We start from the raw sequence: 14,176 nt of genomic DNA on the forward strand, positions 1-14,176 counted from the left end.
GCTTTATTTTAAATAAAACTTAGATGTATCTATAGTAGCTAAGGAAAATGAGTTTTCGGTAGTACTTTAATCAGAATATAAGTCAGAGTCAATGGTTAATTCTTTTGGCTGCTTATTGGTGGATTTTATTTTAGAAACCTGTAATTTTATTTTAGAGACAAGATACTGAAAGGATCTTTAAATTGTTAATTAGCAAAATGTTTTCAGCTTTAGCTTGTTACTGAAAATATTAAAAGACTGTGCTTTTATCGAAGATAAATTGTCTAAATTTTAATTTTTGTGTTATTTTTCATAGAACCTTTTTCATTGTTATTCATTTCCTATGTAATAAATTTATGTTTAAAATAGAGTTAGCTAATCATTACTTGTTTTCCCCCTAATATTTCAGAGTAGTCAATCAGTACCAGGAATTGGTCCAGAATGAAGCCAAATGTCCAGTGAAGATGTCACATAGCTCCAGTGGCTCAGCCAGCTTGAGTCAGCTTTCTCCAGGGAAAGAAACAGAAGTGTGTTTGGTTAACTTTTTTGTGCTATTACTTTTTCCTGCCTGATTGTTCTCAAAGAATCTGAGAAATATTAAGGACTAGTTTTTGAGGGATTGTTGCCATCTAGTCTCTAAGTCATGTCTAACTACAACCCACCCCATGGACTGCAACACACCAGGCTTCCCTGTCCTTTACCATCTCCTGGAATGTGTTCAAACTCATGTCCATAATTTTGTATTTACTTTTAACTTTAATTTTCTTTTCATTATTTAACTTTATATAATGGAAATTTTCAAACATACACAGAGGTATAAAACAAAAAGTGTAATGAACATCTATGTATACTGATCACCTGCATGTGTGTATACGTCTAACAGCTGTAGAAGTATGTGCTACCTCTACAGCTATCATTTTTCTGGGGAAGATTTAAGGGTGAAGCTTTGCTGTCATCTTACTCTGCTCTTCTCCTTCAAACTCTTTCTTTACCTTTTTACTCGGAAATAGTTCTCCCTTTGTGAAGTTGCAGTCTTTTGAAACGTGTAATACCTAATCTTTTTAAACTGTGTTTTCATCCAGAAGTTACAGTGTTGTGAATTTGTGAATTTCTGATTTGACTTCATTTTAATGAGTATGCTTAATATCACTGTCTCTCAGCAGCCTGAGACCGTGTCAGTTCAGTCTTCAGTACTTGGGAAGGGAGTGAAACATCGACCTCCACCCATCAAACTTCCCTCAACCTCAGGAAATAGTTCCTCAGGTATTGTATTCCTTAATTTTCTGTAATCTAGAGTAAGAAACAGATGATCATAATCCATTTACTTATATTTTGATTTGCTCAGAATTTTTAATTGTAAATCTAAGAAATAGCAGAATTCATGAAATCTTAAATTGTAAACCTAGCAAATGACTTCTATATTTTTTTTCCCTAGGTAACTATTTTACACCACAACAGGCCAGCAGCTTTCTTAAATCTCCAACTCCTCCTCCTGCTTCTAAGCCACCAAGTCTTTCTCGGAAGTCATCCGTGGATCTTAATCAAGTTAGCATGCTTTCTCCAGCTGCCCTGTCACCTGCCAGTTCATCACAAAGTAAGTTGTAACTTAAACTCTTCATTAACTCTTCATAAGCTTTTGCATTAGTGTTTCTTAAGATAGTTCTTCCAGTGAAATAGTGAAATCTGAATGTACTGTCTACCCAAAATGTACAAGTTTTAAGAAGCTTCAGGCAGATCTCTTGTTGGCTGTATGTATTATGTGTTTATTGTAATTGTATTTGTTTTTCTGTATTTATGTATGCAGCTTGTGTATACCTTTCTTATAGATTTGCAACCTACACATCTCCTTAAAAAAATAATCTGATAGCTAAATGTAGCAGTAAGATTCCAAATTATTTTTTATACCAGTGTACCTTAGGACATTTTACATTTTATGTAAACTATGCAGCTGATATGGAAAAAAATGTCATATGAGTTGTTGCTGCAGTCCTACCTTCGTAAATGTAAGAAGTAAACTGAAAGCTAGTTTTTTAATAATACCCGTACACTCATTAATTGCTGTCAGTTACTAAAATGTGGGATGATCATAAAGCATTCTGAAGATAATGTAATTTTTACTACTGAATACTTTTTTTTAAACATCAAGAATAATTGCTCAAGAATTTTAGCATTAGTTTGAATTTCTTCAAATTAACAAATATCTGAGATATTTAGGTACCAACTTGCAAATAAAAGCATTCCAGTTTTTTAGATTTTTTAATAAATGACTAATATGGGCTGAAAGTTTTAGTACACTGCACAGTGACAGGGTGGTCTTTGCATTAGATGTAAACATCTTCATCTTGATAGCTCAAAAGGTGTAATTTTTCTGCCTTCTTGTTTTGCACAAAGAAAAAATTTATAAATTTCCTGAAAGTCTTATTCACACTTCTTATGTTGTGGGTATTGATTATTATGTTAATCTACTGCACACAGTTGTTACTTTAAGTAAGGGTTGAGTGACAGCTTCTGGACATTCACATTTCTTTCCTTTCTTTCTGCAGGACATGAAAGCTAAAAAAGAAAACACCTCAAGAGCTTTTGGTTTTATTTTTCTGGTTTTTGTTTTTTTATTTTTTGTTTTTTTTTTTTAAAGTTGATAAACTGTGCATACTTCATTCACAACAGATTTTCTATACATTCTACATTTAAACCGAAGTACACAGTTACTGTTAAAGATGCAGTATTATCTATCAAATACTTGCTTTATTACTGTGTTTTGTAAAATTTGTCTGTCAGGGTAAACTTGATGTGTTAGGAATTAAATATGTATATTTAGGTGCCAAATACGATGGTTAACTGTATGTAATTTATTAAATATGTTCAGAGTTTTATCTCAGACTGTTAATAGAAAATAAGCAATATTTCTAAGTGATGTCCTAAATTAGTGAAATCGTAAATAACAAAAATTAATTTGAATTCCTTTTAAAGTTTTTAGGCCAAAGATAGCATGGTAGGAAACTAACTTTTAAATGGGTTTTGTGATAGAATACAAATGTATATTTTTACTGTTACTGTAATAGCATCTCTGATGGCATTTGTAGGTGATATACTGCATCCTTAATTGTAATTGAGTGTAGCAACACTCATGTATCATGTGTAGAAATTAACACTTGCAGTTAACTGCTTTAAAAAAAAAAAACTGGAACAGACTGTCAGTGCTAAATAAGATTCCATTAACCTTATTTGAAAAAGGACTGGCCATTTATAACAAACTAGCAATTTTTATTTTTCTCAATGAGCAGGATCTGGAACTCCTAAGCCATCTACTCCTACACCAACCCCTTCATCGACCCCACACCCTCCTGATGCTCAGAGCTCAACTCCTATTACCCCTTCAGCTACCCCTACTCCCCAAGATTCAGGCTTCACCCCTCAGCCCACTTTGTTAACTCAGTTTGCTCAGCAGCAAAAGTCTCTGAGCCAGGCAATGCCTGTAACGACCATTCCTCTTTCCACCATGGTAACATCTATAACTACAGGAACCACAGCCACCCAGGTCATGGCAAACTCTGCTGGACTTAACTTCATCAATGTAGTGGGCTCTGTTTGGTAAGTTTGCATCAAAGCCCTGATTTTTTTTTTTTTTTAAGATAATCTCAATCTAAAATTATTTGTGAAATTAAAAACAAATTGTATATTGTTGAAACTGAAAAAAAAATGGTTTCTGCGTGACTAGAGTTTATCTCAACAAGTATGTTTGAATTTTAGGTAGTAATACATCCATTATAGGCACTAAGGTGGTACTACTTACTGATTTCACATTGACAGCAGCTTAGATTTTTCCTGTTTATCCTGTGTTACCATCTTTTAATCCATTGATGAGTTCGTTACTCTACCAGATTATATTTTAAACCTTGGTAGATACATAGTACTTAATTTTTGCCAACCTCGCTGTTGATATTTAAGACAGAAATATCTGTGTTTGTGAAGCAGTTTGTTTTTTAATCCAAGGATTTATGTAGCTGATTTTTCTTTTACAGCACTAGCCTGCCTAATGCTTTGTCTTATTCTCCTGCAGTGGAGCTCAAGCTTTGATGAGTGGTTCAAACCCTATGCTGGGCTGTAACACTGGTGCCATAACTCCTGCAGGAATAAACCTGAGTGGCCTTCTACCCTCAGGGGGTCTGCTACCAAATGCATTGCCGGGTGCAATGCAGACAGCCTCTCAAGCAGGTCAGAATATTGGAAATAATAATCTCTAACAAAATTACACTCCATGCTTATGTTAAAATGTCATTTAAGTGATAAACATTTAACATCCTTTTTTAATGAAATACTATGTTGAAAATATTTCCTTTCAAAAGCTTTTAAAATTCTGATATTTGAATTAAAAACCATCTGGCTATCAAATTCTCTGAAGAAAGTTGGTAAGCCTGTAAGTCTCTGCAGATTTTATCTTTGACTTCCAAACATTATTATAAAAGTAACTTTGATGGTTACCAGTGTAGTCCTGCTCCAGGTAAAAGAACCATATTTTGAAAACATCTGTAAGCAAGAAAAGCAACATAGCATGACATTTAAAAGCCTCAGTCCTGAAGCCGGACTGCCTGGATTGAATCCTTCTTGTTCAACTTGCCATAACTGTATAATCATAGCAAAGTTACCTTTGGGCCTCATTTTCCTCATAAATAAGGATAATAACAGTGCTTTACCTCACAGTTGTGAAGATTAAATGAATAAATACAGATGAGGTGTTTATGCCTGAGATGTGATAAACATTCAAAAATAACTGCTGTCCCATCATTAGTAGTAGTTTATTGTGGTAGTTGTAGTAATGTAATTACACGTACTGGGAAAATGTTTTAACAACGTGTGCTACTTTTAAAGTTCTTTAAGAGAATGTATCGTAGAACAGTCTCATTTCTTACTCAGAAAAAAAAAGATTAACAGAAAAACAAACTCAGCATAGTAAGAAAAACTTACTATGAGTTAGGAGAAACTTGAGTGAGTAGGGGAAAGAGAACCCAAAGGATATAATTTAAATGTGTTTAGTATATTGCTGTGGTTTTCTAATTCTAGCTGATATTCTTATTTTACTGTGTGTAAGTATGCTTTAGTGGTAGGAGCCCTGGAAAGTGGAATCAGTGTTAAATTTTGGATATTATATTTACATGTAATCCTTCTAATTACTGGTAGCTCCAAATGCTTACTGTAGGGCCTGGAAGAAGTCACTTAATTGTTCCCCCTCAACCTCAGTTTCATCTGTTCTAAAGCCGGAGTAAAAGTAGCTAACTTAAGTTGCTACTTACAAGAAAGTAAATGAAGTGATATGGAAGTGCCATTAGTAAGCTATAAAGCATTACCCAGAGGTCATCCACCCTTAAAGGGAGTTATCTCTTTTTTTTTTTTTAATGAGAATTCCTGGAGGGGCTATCCATATTGTCACGTTTTTGTCTGATTACGCTTTTTCCATTTTTCAGACAAGCCTTTCATATTATCTTTTGAGCATTATCTACCCTTTATCTTTTTTAAATACAATTACCTGCTTAGAGGACTAGTTACCTTTTAAACTAGAGTTCAAATTGGTATATTTATTGAGGAAGATATATACATACTTGAAGACTGCCATCAGCAAACTGTAACACACAGTTCAAGCTAAGAATAGTTTTACATTTTTTAAGGTTTTCAAAAAAAAAAGATACGAGGAACAATATGGGACAGGAACTGAGATACGAGGAACAATAAGGGACAGGAACTGGATCTGTGGCCCACAAAGCCTACTGGAAAAGGTTGCCAACGCCTGCTTTAGGATTTGCTCTGTGTTGTGTCACAAATTTGGGGGAATAAGTTCAGAATTAACAAAGCATTGTTTCGTGACTTTCAGCTTGATCCTTACACACAAAATTCAGCATTATTAATATTAGCATTTGCACTTTAAGAAATCGCACAAACCACACTGGTTCTCAGAGACAGGATTGTTATCACATACTGTTTAGCACTGAGAAATATAAGTAGATACCAATATGTGAAATGTATTTGCACAGTAGTGATGGTTTTATCATACCTGTGGTGTCTGCATGCTGCTAGATTACTTTCCAGCCAGTAGTTTAAGTAGTTATAAAGAAGTCTCAGTTTCTGAAATACAGAATATAAGGTACATCTTGTGCTTCACATGTTTGAATAAGATCTCATTATCAACAAATAGTGATGAAATTGGGGGGCCGGTTTTAAGAAAATTTTAAAGTATAGGAAATAAGCACATCTGTGCAGAGAGTACTTAAAATGTTGTATTTTTATATGCTAAAGTATAAAGTACCTCCAAGTATAATAAAGTTTTAATTTCCTGTTTTAACCATGAGTTTTATTTAATAGGTGTTCCATTTGGTTTAAAAAATACTTCAAGTCTCAGGCCCTTAAATCTACTCCAGGTAAACCTGAAACACTGCTTTTGATAGTGGTTTTTTTTTTTTTTTTTTAAGTTTTTTTATAGTGCTTTTTGTTTTTTAACCATGTATGTTTGCACATTTTAGCATTTGAAGTTCTGAGGTTGTTGAGAATCATCTAAAAGTATGATTAAGTGGATAACCGGGAAAAAATTGGTACCCATGTACCACACTTCCATTGGCTCTGACAGCCCTGCCAAATTAAGAACTAGTTCCAGAGGGGAGAGTTCACAGCTGCCAAGAAGAATAACTTGCCTACAGTAGTAGCAGCAAATATACTTAGAAATTAATCATCCTGTAACAGACTTTTTATGTATATACATAAGTATTGCTGTTTGCTTACAATAGATTTTATATATGAATAGAAGCTTTTTAGATTAGGTATGTATGTTCTTTTCCTGAGGAGAATATGACTCAATAGTAGAGTGCCAGGCAGGTGACTATTCAATCACTATTAAATAGTCATGCAGTAAGTGTCAATTAGGTTACAGTTTGTGTCGAGTGATGAGACTTTTCTTATTCATTTTCTCAGTATTAACATATATAAAGAGAAAAAGTAGGTAGAGAATATTTAGTACATGTTGTGAACTTAGGGTATTCTGGGCTGTGCTTGGTCCTTTAAGGATTGCATTCAGTGTTAAGCCTAGTAAGTTGGAAATGGATGAGATTGTCTACAGAGAATTGTTAGAAAAGGTAGACATGAAAATAAAGATTTGGAGACACAGAATGGCAGAGCTAGGGATTACTGGAAAATAATAATCACATCCATCCAACCTGGTATTCAGAAATAATAAATTAGGAAACACATTTAGAACTAAAACTTACTTCCTGTACAGTATGCAGACAGTGTCAGTATTTACATACGCATTGCAGAATAATCCAGTTATAATATGGACACATTGGGTTAGCTTGTTTAGCCCACTTTCCTGCATTTTGCTGTAGGAATTTCTGTAGGGATCAAGCTCAGTGTTAAGAGTAGTGGCATTCCTTAATAGCACTGATGATAAGGGCAAAAACTACCTTACAAATTATATTCTGCTGCATTTTTATTATCTAACTAATTGAGAAGGAAACACTTGACCTGTGCTTTGTCCAGATTTACCTAACAATGAACTATGCTGAATGTAGAGCTTTTGACCCTAGACACCTCTTTTTTGACTGTACAGATCTAAGAGTTTCTCACTTGGTATTTGCTTGGACTTTGCCCCAAAACTTCAAAGTGTTTTTAACTTAAACCCCTATAGAATAAAATGGAAAAACATTTGTTTTCTGATGCATTTGGAATGCATAGTTTTAGTGTTTAATGTGGAATTTTCTGGATGCTTCTTGTAAAAACATTTTTTATTATTAATTTAGATTCATAATGACAGAGCTTGTAATGTCTCCAAACTAATATGCGCATCTAATGCATTTTCTTTTCAGCTTTGGACTTCCTGGCTATGTTATATAAAAACCTCTGGATTTGGGCAAAGCTAGACCAAATTTAGGGAGATGAGCTTTTTTAACATATATCCCTCATTATCACTAGCTTTTTTTTTATACTTGCAAATGCATTTAGTGCTGTTTTGTGTTGATGTATAAACAGTTAAGCAAAAGCAGTATGTTTATTTAGACAGCTGAGTATTAACTTGAAGCAGAAAGATTTATGTTGGAGATGACTAATGTATTTGAGAGCCAGAGTAATAGCACTTGAAAATTGTGTTTAAAGAGATTGTCCCCCCCCCCCTTTTTTTTTAAAGAGCAGGGAGTTTGTTTTGTTTTCAGTTTTGTTGACTTCGTTTTCCTCATCCCTGGAAGAATACCTGATGCATAGGGAATGCCCCAGAAACATTTGTAGAATAAGAAAATTTAAATAATCCGAAATTGCCTAATTATTTCTTGCTCAAATTCTTAATAGCTTCCAGGCGGCTCGCTCATTTTTAACACTCTGCAGCAACAGCAGCAGCAGCAGCTCTCCCAGTTTACACCACAGCAGCCTCAGCCCCAGCAACCCACAACTTCTAGTCCTCAACAGCCTGGGGAGCAGGTATGTCCTGTCTACCTTCCATATGGTATCATAGAATTATATCTTTTTTTGGTATATTCCAGGCCTATTTCAAGTGTTTTTAGACTGTGTGAACAAACTTTTCATATGCTGTCCTTTCTTTATTAACAGTAGTAGCTATCAGTAATCAAGGCCTATTTCTAATTCTCACAGCAGCCATACTGAACAGATGATGTCACTTCCATCTTGCATAGTCAGAAATAGATTCAAGTGACCAACCTTGCTCACAACCATACAGAGAGTGGCAGAGCAGGGATTCAGGTCCAGGTCTTTCTGCCTCTATAGGGGCCATGTATTTTCTACCTCATCATCTTTCTGTTTATAGTATTTTGTTTCTGTTAGAATAGAGAAATTTTTTTATTGTGAAGCTTAAAACAGAAAATAGACAGAAACAAATACTCTGTATATTGCCAAAGAGAAATTGAATAAGAACTGCAGTAAAGTAGTAAAAGGAACTTTACTTTTAAAATGTTCAGAGTTTTCTGAACATTTGCTGCACTTTGGAATCATCTGGGAAGCTAAAAAAATACTGATTCCTGAGTCCCACCTCCAACATTTCCTTTCAGTTCAGTTCAGTCGCTCAGTCATGTCTGACTCTTTGCAACCCCATGAACTGCAGCACACCAGGCCTCCCTGTCTATCACCAACTGCCAGAGTCCACCCAAACCCATGTCCATTGTGTCGGAGATGCCATCCAACCATCTCATCCTCTCTCGTCCCCTTCTCCTCTGGCCCTCAATCTTTCCAAGCATCAGGGTCTTTTCAAATGAGTCAGCTCTCTGCATCAGGTGGCCAAAGGATTGGAGCTTCAGCTTCAACATGAGTCCCTCCAATGAACACCCAGGACTGATCTCCTTTAGGATGGACTTGTTGGATCTCCTTGCAGTCCAAGGGACTCTCAAGAGTCTTCTCCAACACCACAGTTCAAAAGCATTAATTCTTCAGCACTTAGCTTTCTTTATAGTCCAACTGTCACATCCATACATGACCACTGGAAAAACCGTAGCCTTGACTAGACAGACCTTTGTTGGCAAAGTAATGTCTCTGCTTTTGAATATGCTGTCTCGGTTGGTCATAACTTTCCTTCCAAGGAGTAAGCGTCTTTTATTTTCATGGCTGCAGTCACCATCTGCAGTGATTTTGGAGCCCAGAAAAATAAAGTCAGCCACTGTTTCCACTGTTTCCCCATCTATTTGCCATGAAGTGATGGGACCAGATGCCATGATCTTCGTTTTCTGAATGTTGAGCTTTAAGCCAACTTTTTCACTCTCTTTCACTTTCATCAAGAGGCTTTTTAGTTCTTTAGTTTCTGCCATAAGGGTGGTGTCATCTGCATATCTTAGGTTATAGATATTTCTCCCGGCAATCTTGATTCCAGCTTGTGCTTCTTCCAGCCCAGCGTTTCTCATGATGTACTCTGCATAGAAGTTGAATAAGCGGGATGACAATATACAGCTTTGACGTACTCCTTTTCCTATTTGGAACCAGTCTGTTCCATGTCCAGTTCTAACTGTTGCTTCCTGTCTTGCACACAGGTTTCTCAAGAGGCAGGTCAGATTAGCTCACTATTAAATATATGAAATGTTCACCATCAGTCCTTCTGCCAAAGATTGCCTAGTCAAGTCTTAGTTGGATAATGCTCATCCTCTATTAGATTTCTCAAGAACGGTGTACTTAAAACTGTTTATTTTTTGGACACATGTATATGTATGGCTGAGTCCCATTGCTGTTCACTTGAAAGTATCACAGCATTGTTCATTGGCTGTACCCCAATACAAAATAAAAAGTTCTTTAAAAAGAACTAAGTCAAAAGAAGAAAAAAAAATTGGTTTTATTAACACATGAAGGATTACTTAGTTTGATAAAAAATTCTTGATTTGTACTTTTCTTTACAAAATTGTGGTAAAATACATGTAATACAAAATTCACCATCCTACCCATTTCTAAGTGTGCACTTTGCTAGTGTTAGATATATTCTTATTGTTGTGCAACTAATCTCCAGAACTCTCTCATCTTGCAAAACTAAAACTGTATACCCATTAAGGAATTCCCTGTTTCCCCCTCCTTCTAGTGTACTTTTTGTTGCTGTGGGTTTGACTACTCCAGGTACCTCATATAGGTGAAATTTTACAGTATTTGTCTGTTTGTGACTGACCTGTTTCATTTAGCATAATATCCAAAAGGTTCATCCATGTTGTAGTGTGTGTCAGAAGTTCCTTTCTAAGACTGAGTAGTATTTGCTTGATTTATATATCACATTGTTTATCCATTCATCCATTGATGGACATTTGGGTTGCTTCCACTTTTGATGGAAGTCTGAGTTACTTTTTTTTCAGTGAATTTTGCTTTAGGGATGAAGTGTTAAGAACTACTCTCCAGCTTCTCTGCCCAAAAGAATTTTTTATACTTTCCATTTTAAATCTATGATCCATTTTCAGTTAATTTTGTAGAAGGTATGAGACGTTGGTCCAGGTTCACTTATGAGGGGAAACTGTTGGCCATTTGCTCCAGCGCCATTTGTTATAAAAGCCATCCTTCTCAGTTGAATTACTTTTGGACCTTTGTCCAGAGGTTATAGTAAATCTTAAAATCAAAGGGAAAATCCTCTCGTGTTCTTCTTTTTCAAAATTGTTTAGCTGTTCTAGATCCTTTGCTTTTCCTTGTAAATTTTAGAATCACCTTGTCTATCTACAAAAAAACCTTGCTGGGATTTTTAAAGGAATTGAGTTTAAACCTATAGGTCATTTTGGGAAAGGTTTACCATGTTTATGTGAGTTTTCTAGTCCATGAATATGTATGTCTGTAGGCTAAAATCAGCTAGTTTTCAACATGCAAGTCCTATATGTGTATTATAGACTTACACCTAAGTTTTGTTTTTGTCCTTTATCCATTTGGGGGGGTGGGAATTGATAATGGTACTGTTTTTCATTTTCTACCTGTTTATCACTAGTATGAACAATTGGTGTTGATCTTGTGTTCTGTGATCTTACTGACCTCACTTATTCTGTTTTTTTTGTAGATTCCTTAGGGATTTTTTTTTTTTCCTGTAATAGTCCTGCCATTTGCAAATAAGAATGGTTTTTTTTCCTTTATAATCTATGTCTGTTTCCTTTTCTTGATCTAATGTGCTCACTAGGAACTGTAATATTGTGCTGCAAAGTGTTTTAAGCTTTTTAAAAAATGTTTTGATGAAGCTTTATAGAAGCAATATCAAAAAACAAGCAGCCCTGTCAAAAAATGGGCAGACCTAAATAGACGTATCTACAACGAAGACGTACAGATGACCAGCAGGCACATGAAAAGATGCTCTCAACATTGCTAATGATTAGAGAAATGCAAATCAAAACCACAATGAGGTATCACTTTACATCGGTCAGAATGTTCATCATCAAGAAGTCTACAAATAATAAATGCTGGAGAGGGTATGGAGAAAAGGGAGCCTTTGTGCACTGTTGGTGGGAATGTAGCTTGGTGCAGCCACTAGGGAGTTACTTTGCTGCACACCTGAAACTAACACAGTATTGCAAATCAGCAATACCTCAAAAAAAGATAGTTCTGATGCTTTCTAGATGCCTTAGTAATTATTAATACAGCATCAAATAACAAACCAGTACAGAATCATTTCTGAAAATTAGGTTTCTTGCTTTTGAAATACTGTTTATTGCTAATTCTAAATACCTTTGAAGGCTTTCCTTGTTACTCTTTTTATAAGACCTAGTCTAATGTTGATTTTTAATACAGGAAAAAATACCAATCCTTCCCACCAACCCAAAATTGTTGTTTCTTTGTATACATGTCATTTTTTTTTTTTAAATTCAGGGTTCTGAACAAAGTTTGACCAGTCAAGAACAAGCCTTATCTGCTCAGCATGCTGCAGTTATTAACCTTGCGGGAGTAGGAAGCTTTATGCATTCACAGGCAGCTGGTTGGTATCTTCCTAACTAAATAATGTTGAATTTGAATTTATTAAAAGTATCTCTTGGGATCTCACCATTGAAACTTTTTCCTTTTTGCAAGCAAAAACAAGAGAAAATTTCAGTTATATGTGAACTATTGATTGAGACACTGAGATATTTCTCATTATTTTGATAAAGTGCTTTGACCTACATATATTAATAGCAGTTGTTTACCTCATGCTAAATTTTGTTAGCAAGATTTTATACAATTATCCAACTTAGTAGGATGCTTCCAAGCAGTTGACTCTAGTTTATCATGGTTATCTAGACTGCACTTTTCTAGATTGCAGTTTTTTGTCTCATTCTAGTAGCTTATAGTGCGTGAATTAGGACTTAATAGTCAAGTAGCAAAGCTTAAGACAACTGTAAAAAAAAAAAAAAAGATACTAAATGACTGCTCACCATTTCTAGTAATAAATGGTGAACCAAAGATTTATCTTTAGTGAAGATTATTTCATTAATTTAAGACAGCAGTTGTAAGTTCATATTTAATTAAAATCAGTAAGTCACATGTCTGTGGAAACTGAGATGTGTCAAGACTAATGAGTGAACTTGTGAATATTCTGAATTATCATTGGGCTTACTATGAATTCAGTACAATTTCCAGTGTCTGGAATAGCTACATAAGGTTCTAATTTAGAGCTAGTGAATTTCCAAATGGAAATTTATTATTAATAAGCCTTTACGCTACAAACTGTAAATTTCCTAAAATAGCAGTAGTATAATTTTAATGGAAAGAACTTTAGCTTGACTTGCCACTAAATTATCTTGTAGTGAGTCCCTCAGACCATTGAGGCCTGCAGTTTCCTCACCTGTACAGAGTTGAACTTAACCCCTGATCCCACTCAGCTCTGAAAGGTTCACCACCTTTGTTGCTTAGCGCGGTCTGATAGTCATTGTACCGTCTTTTGGCATTTGTCTACCAGTTTTGTCCTTACGGTACTTTGGGTTTCTCCCACTCTATTTCCTACTTGACTGGTTGTATTTTAAACATGGCATAGTCAGCATTTTGCTAGAAAGCCTTCTCAGGGAAATGGCACCGAGATGCAGGGAGAGAGGACACAGTGCTCTGGCCACATGCTCTCCCCTCTTCATGTCCAGGAAGTCCTGCAGGCAGTGGTTCCCCTCAACTAACAGGATACTGTACTAAATTTATTCTGAAATGTCTGTGATTTGATACTTAAGATTAATCATACTGATACTTTTCTATTTCATTTTCTGTGTTGTCCTTTCTAACCCTGGTAGCCTTCAAACTTTCTGACTGGCCTGCTTTCCCCTTCTCCTCTCTGTAGTGTTGTCTCAGCTTGGCTCTGCCGAGAACAGACCTGAGCAAAGCCTTCCTCAGCAGAGACTCCAGCTCTCCTCTGCCTTTCAACAGCAGCAGCAACAGATCCAAGTAATCCAGCAACTTCACTCTGCTTACATTTTTAAAGATACTTTGCTCCAAAAGTACTTCAAAATACCTTACTTCAGTTTTATGTTACTGTCTTTTGAGATTATACAGTAATTGGTAAATAATTTAGCAAATTTATTTAAAAATCCAACAACTTTAGCGAGTCAACTTGGAGCACTGCATATATTTTGTACATTTAAGTCATATTCTCTGCCTAATTTAAAATCTTTCATGAAGTGCTGGTGGCACATTAACATACATTTTTAGATTCCTTTATATTTTGAAATCGTTTTAAGTGCCAATGGTTAACTTCTTAATACTGTACTGCAGAAAAAGGCAAGTATACCAGTGTTCCTATTTGTAAATTGTCCTGTTTTAG

The 14,176-nt window shown here is 35.3% G+C and overlaps 1 protein-coding gene across 14 annotated transcripts in view; it reads left to right on the forward strand.

Annotated features, from left to right (window-relative positions):
- Positions 1–14,176, forward strand: part of SUPT20H (SPT20 homolog, SAGA complex component) — a 35,932-nt gene that overhangs the window by 20,868 nt on the left and 888 nt on the right. For 5 of the 14 annotated variants that reach the window (XM_040267041.1, XM_040267039.1, XM_040267038.1 and 2 more), the window contains 9 exons: positions 389–506; positions 1,140–1,242; positions 1,415–1,573; positions 3,264–3,570; positions 4,040–4,194; positions 6,334–6,389; positions 8,302–8,430; positions 12,268–12,373; positions 13,697–13,800. In XM_040267041.1, the coding sequence (XP_040122975.1) occupies positions 389–506; positions 1,140–1,242; positions 1,415–1,573; positions 3,264–3,570; positions 4,040–4,194; positions 6,334–6,389; positions 8,302–8,430; positions 12,268–12,373; positions 13,697–13,800 (1,237 nt within the window). The remainder of the gene's footprint in view (positions 1–388; positions 507–1,139; positions 1,243–1,414; positions 1,574–3,263; positions 3,571–4,039; positions 4,195–6,333; positions 6,390–8,301; positions 8,431–12,267; positions 12,374–13,696; positions 13,801–14,176) is intronic. The other 9 variants (XM_040267052.1, XM_040267050.1, XM_040267051.1 and 6 more) reach the window with 4 other exon arrangements.

This window comes from Oryx dammah, unplaced genomic scaffold (genome assembly GCF_014754425.2).
Source record: "Oryx dammah isolate SB20612 unplaced genomic scaffold, SCBI_Odam_1.1 HiC_scaffold_24, whole genome shotgun sequence".
In the NCBI taxonomy this organism is placed as follows: Eukaryota; Metazoa; Chordata; class Mammalia; order Artiodactyla; family Bovidae; genus Oryx; species Oryx dammah.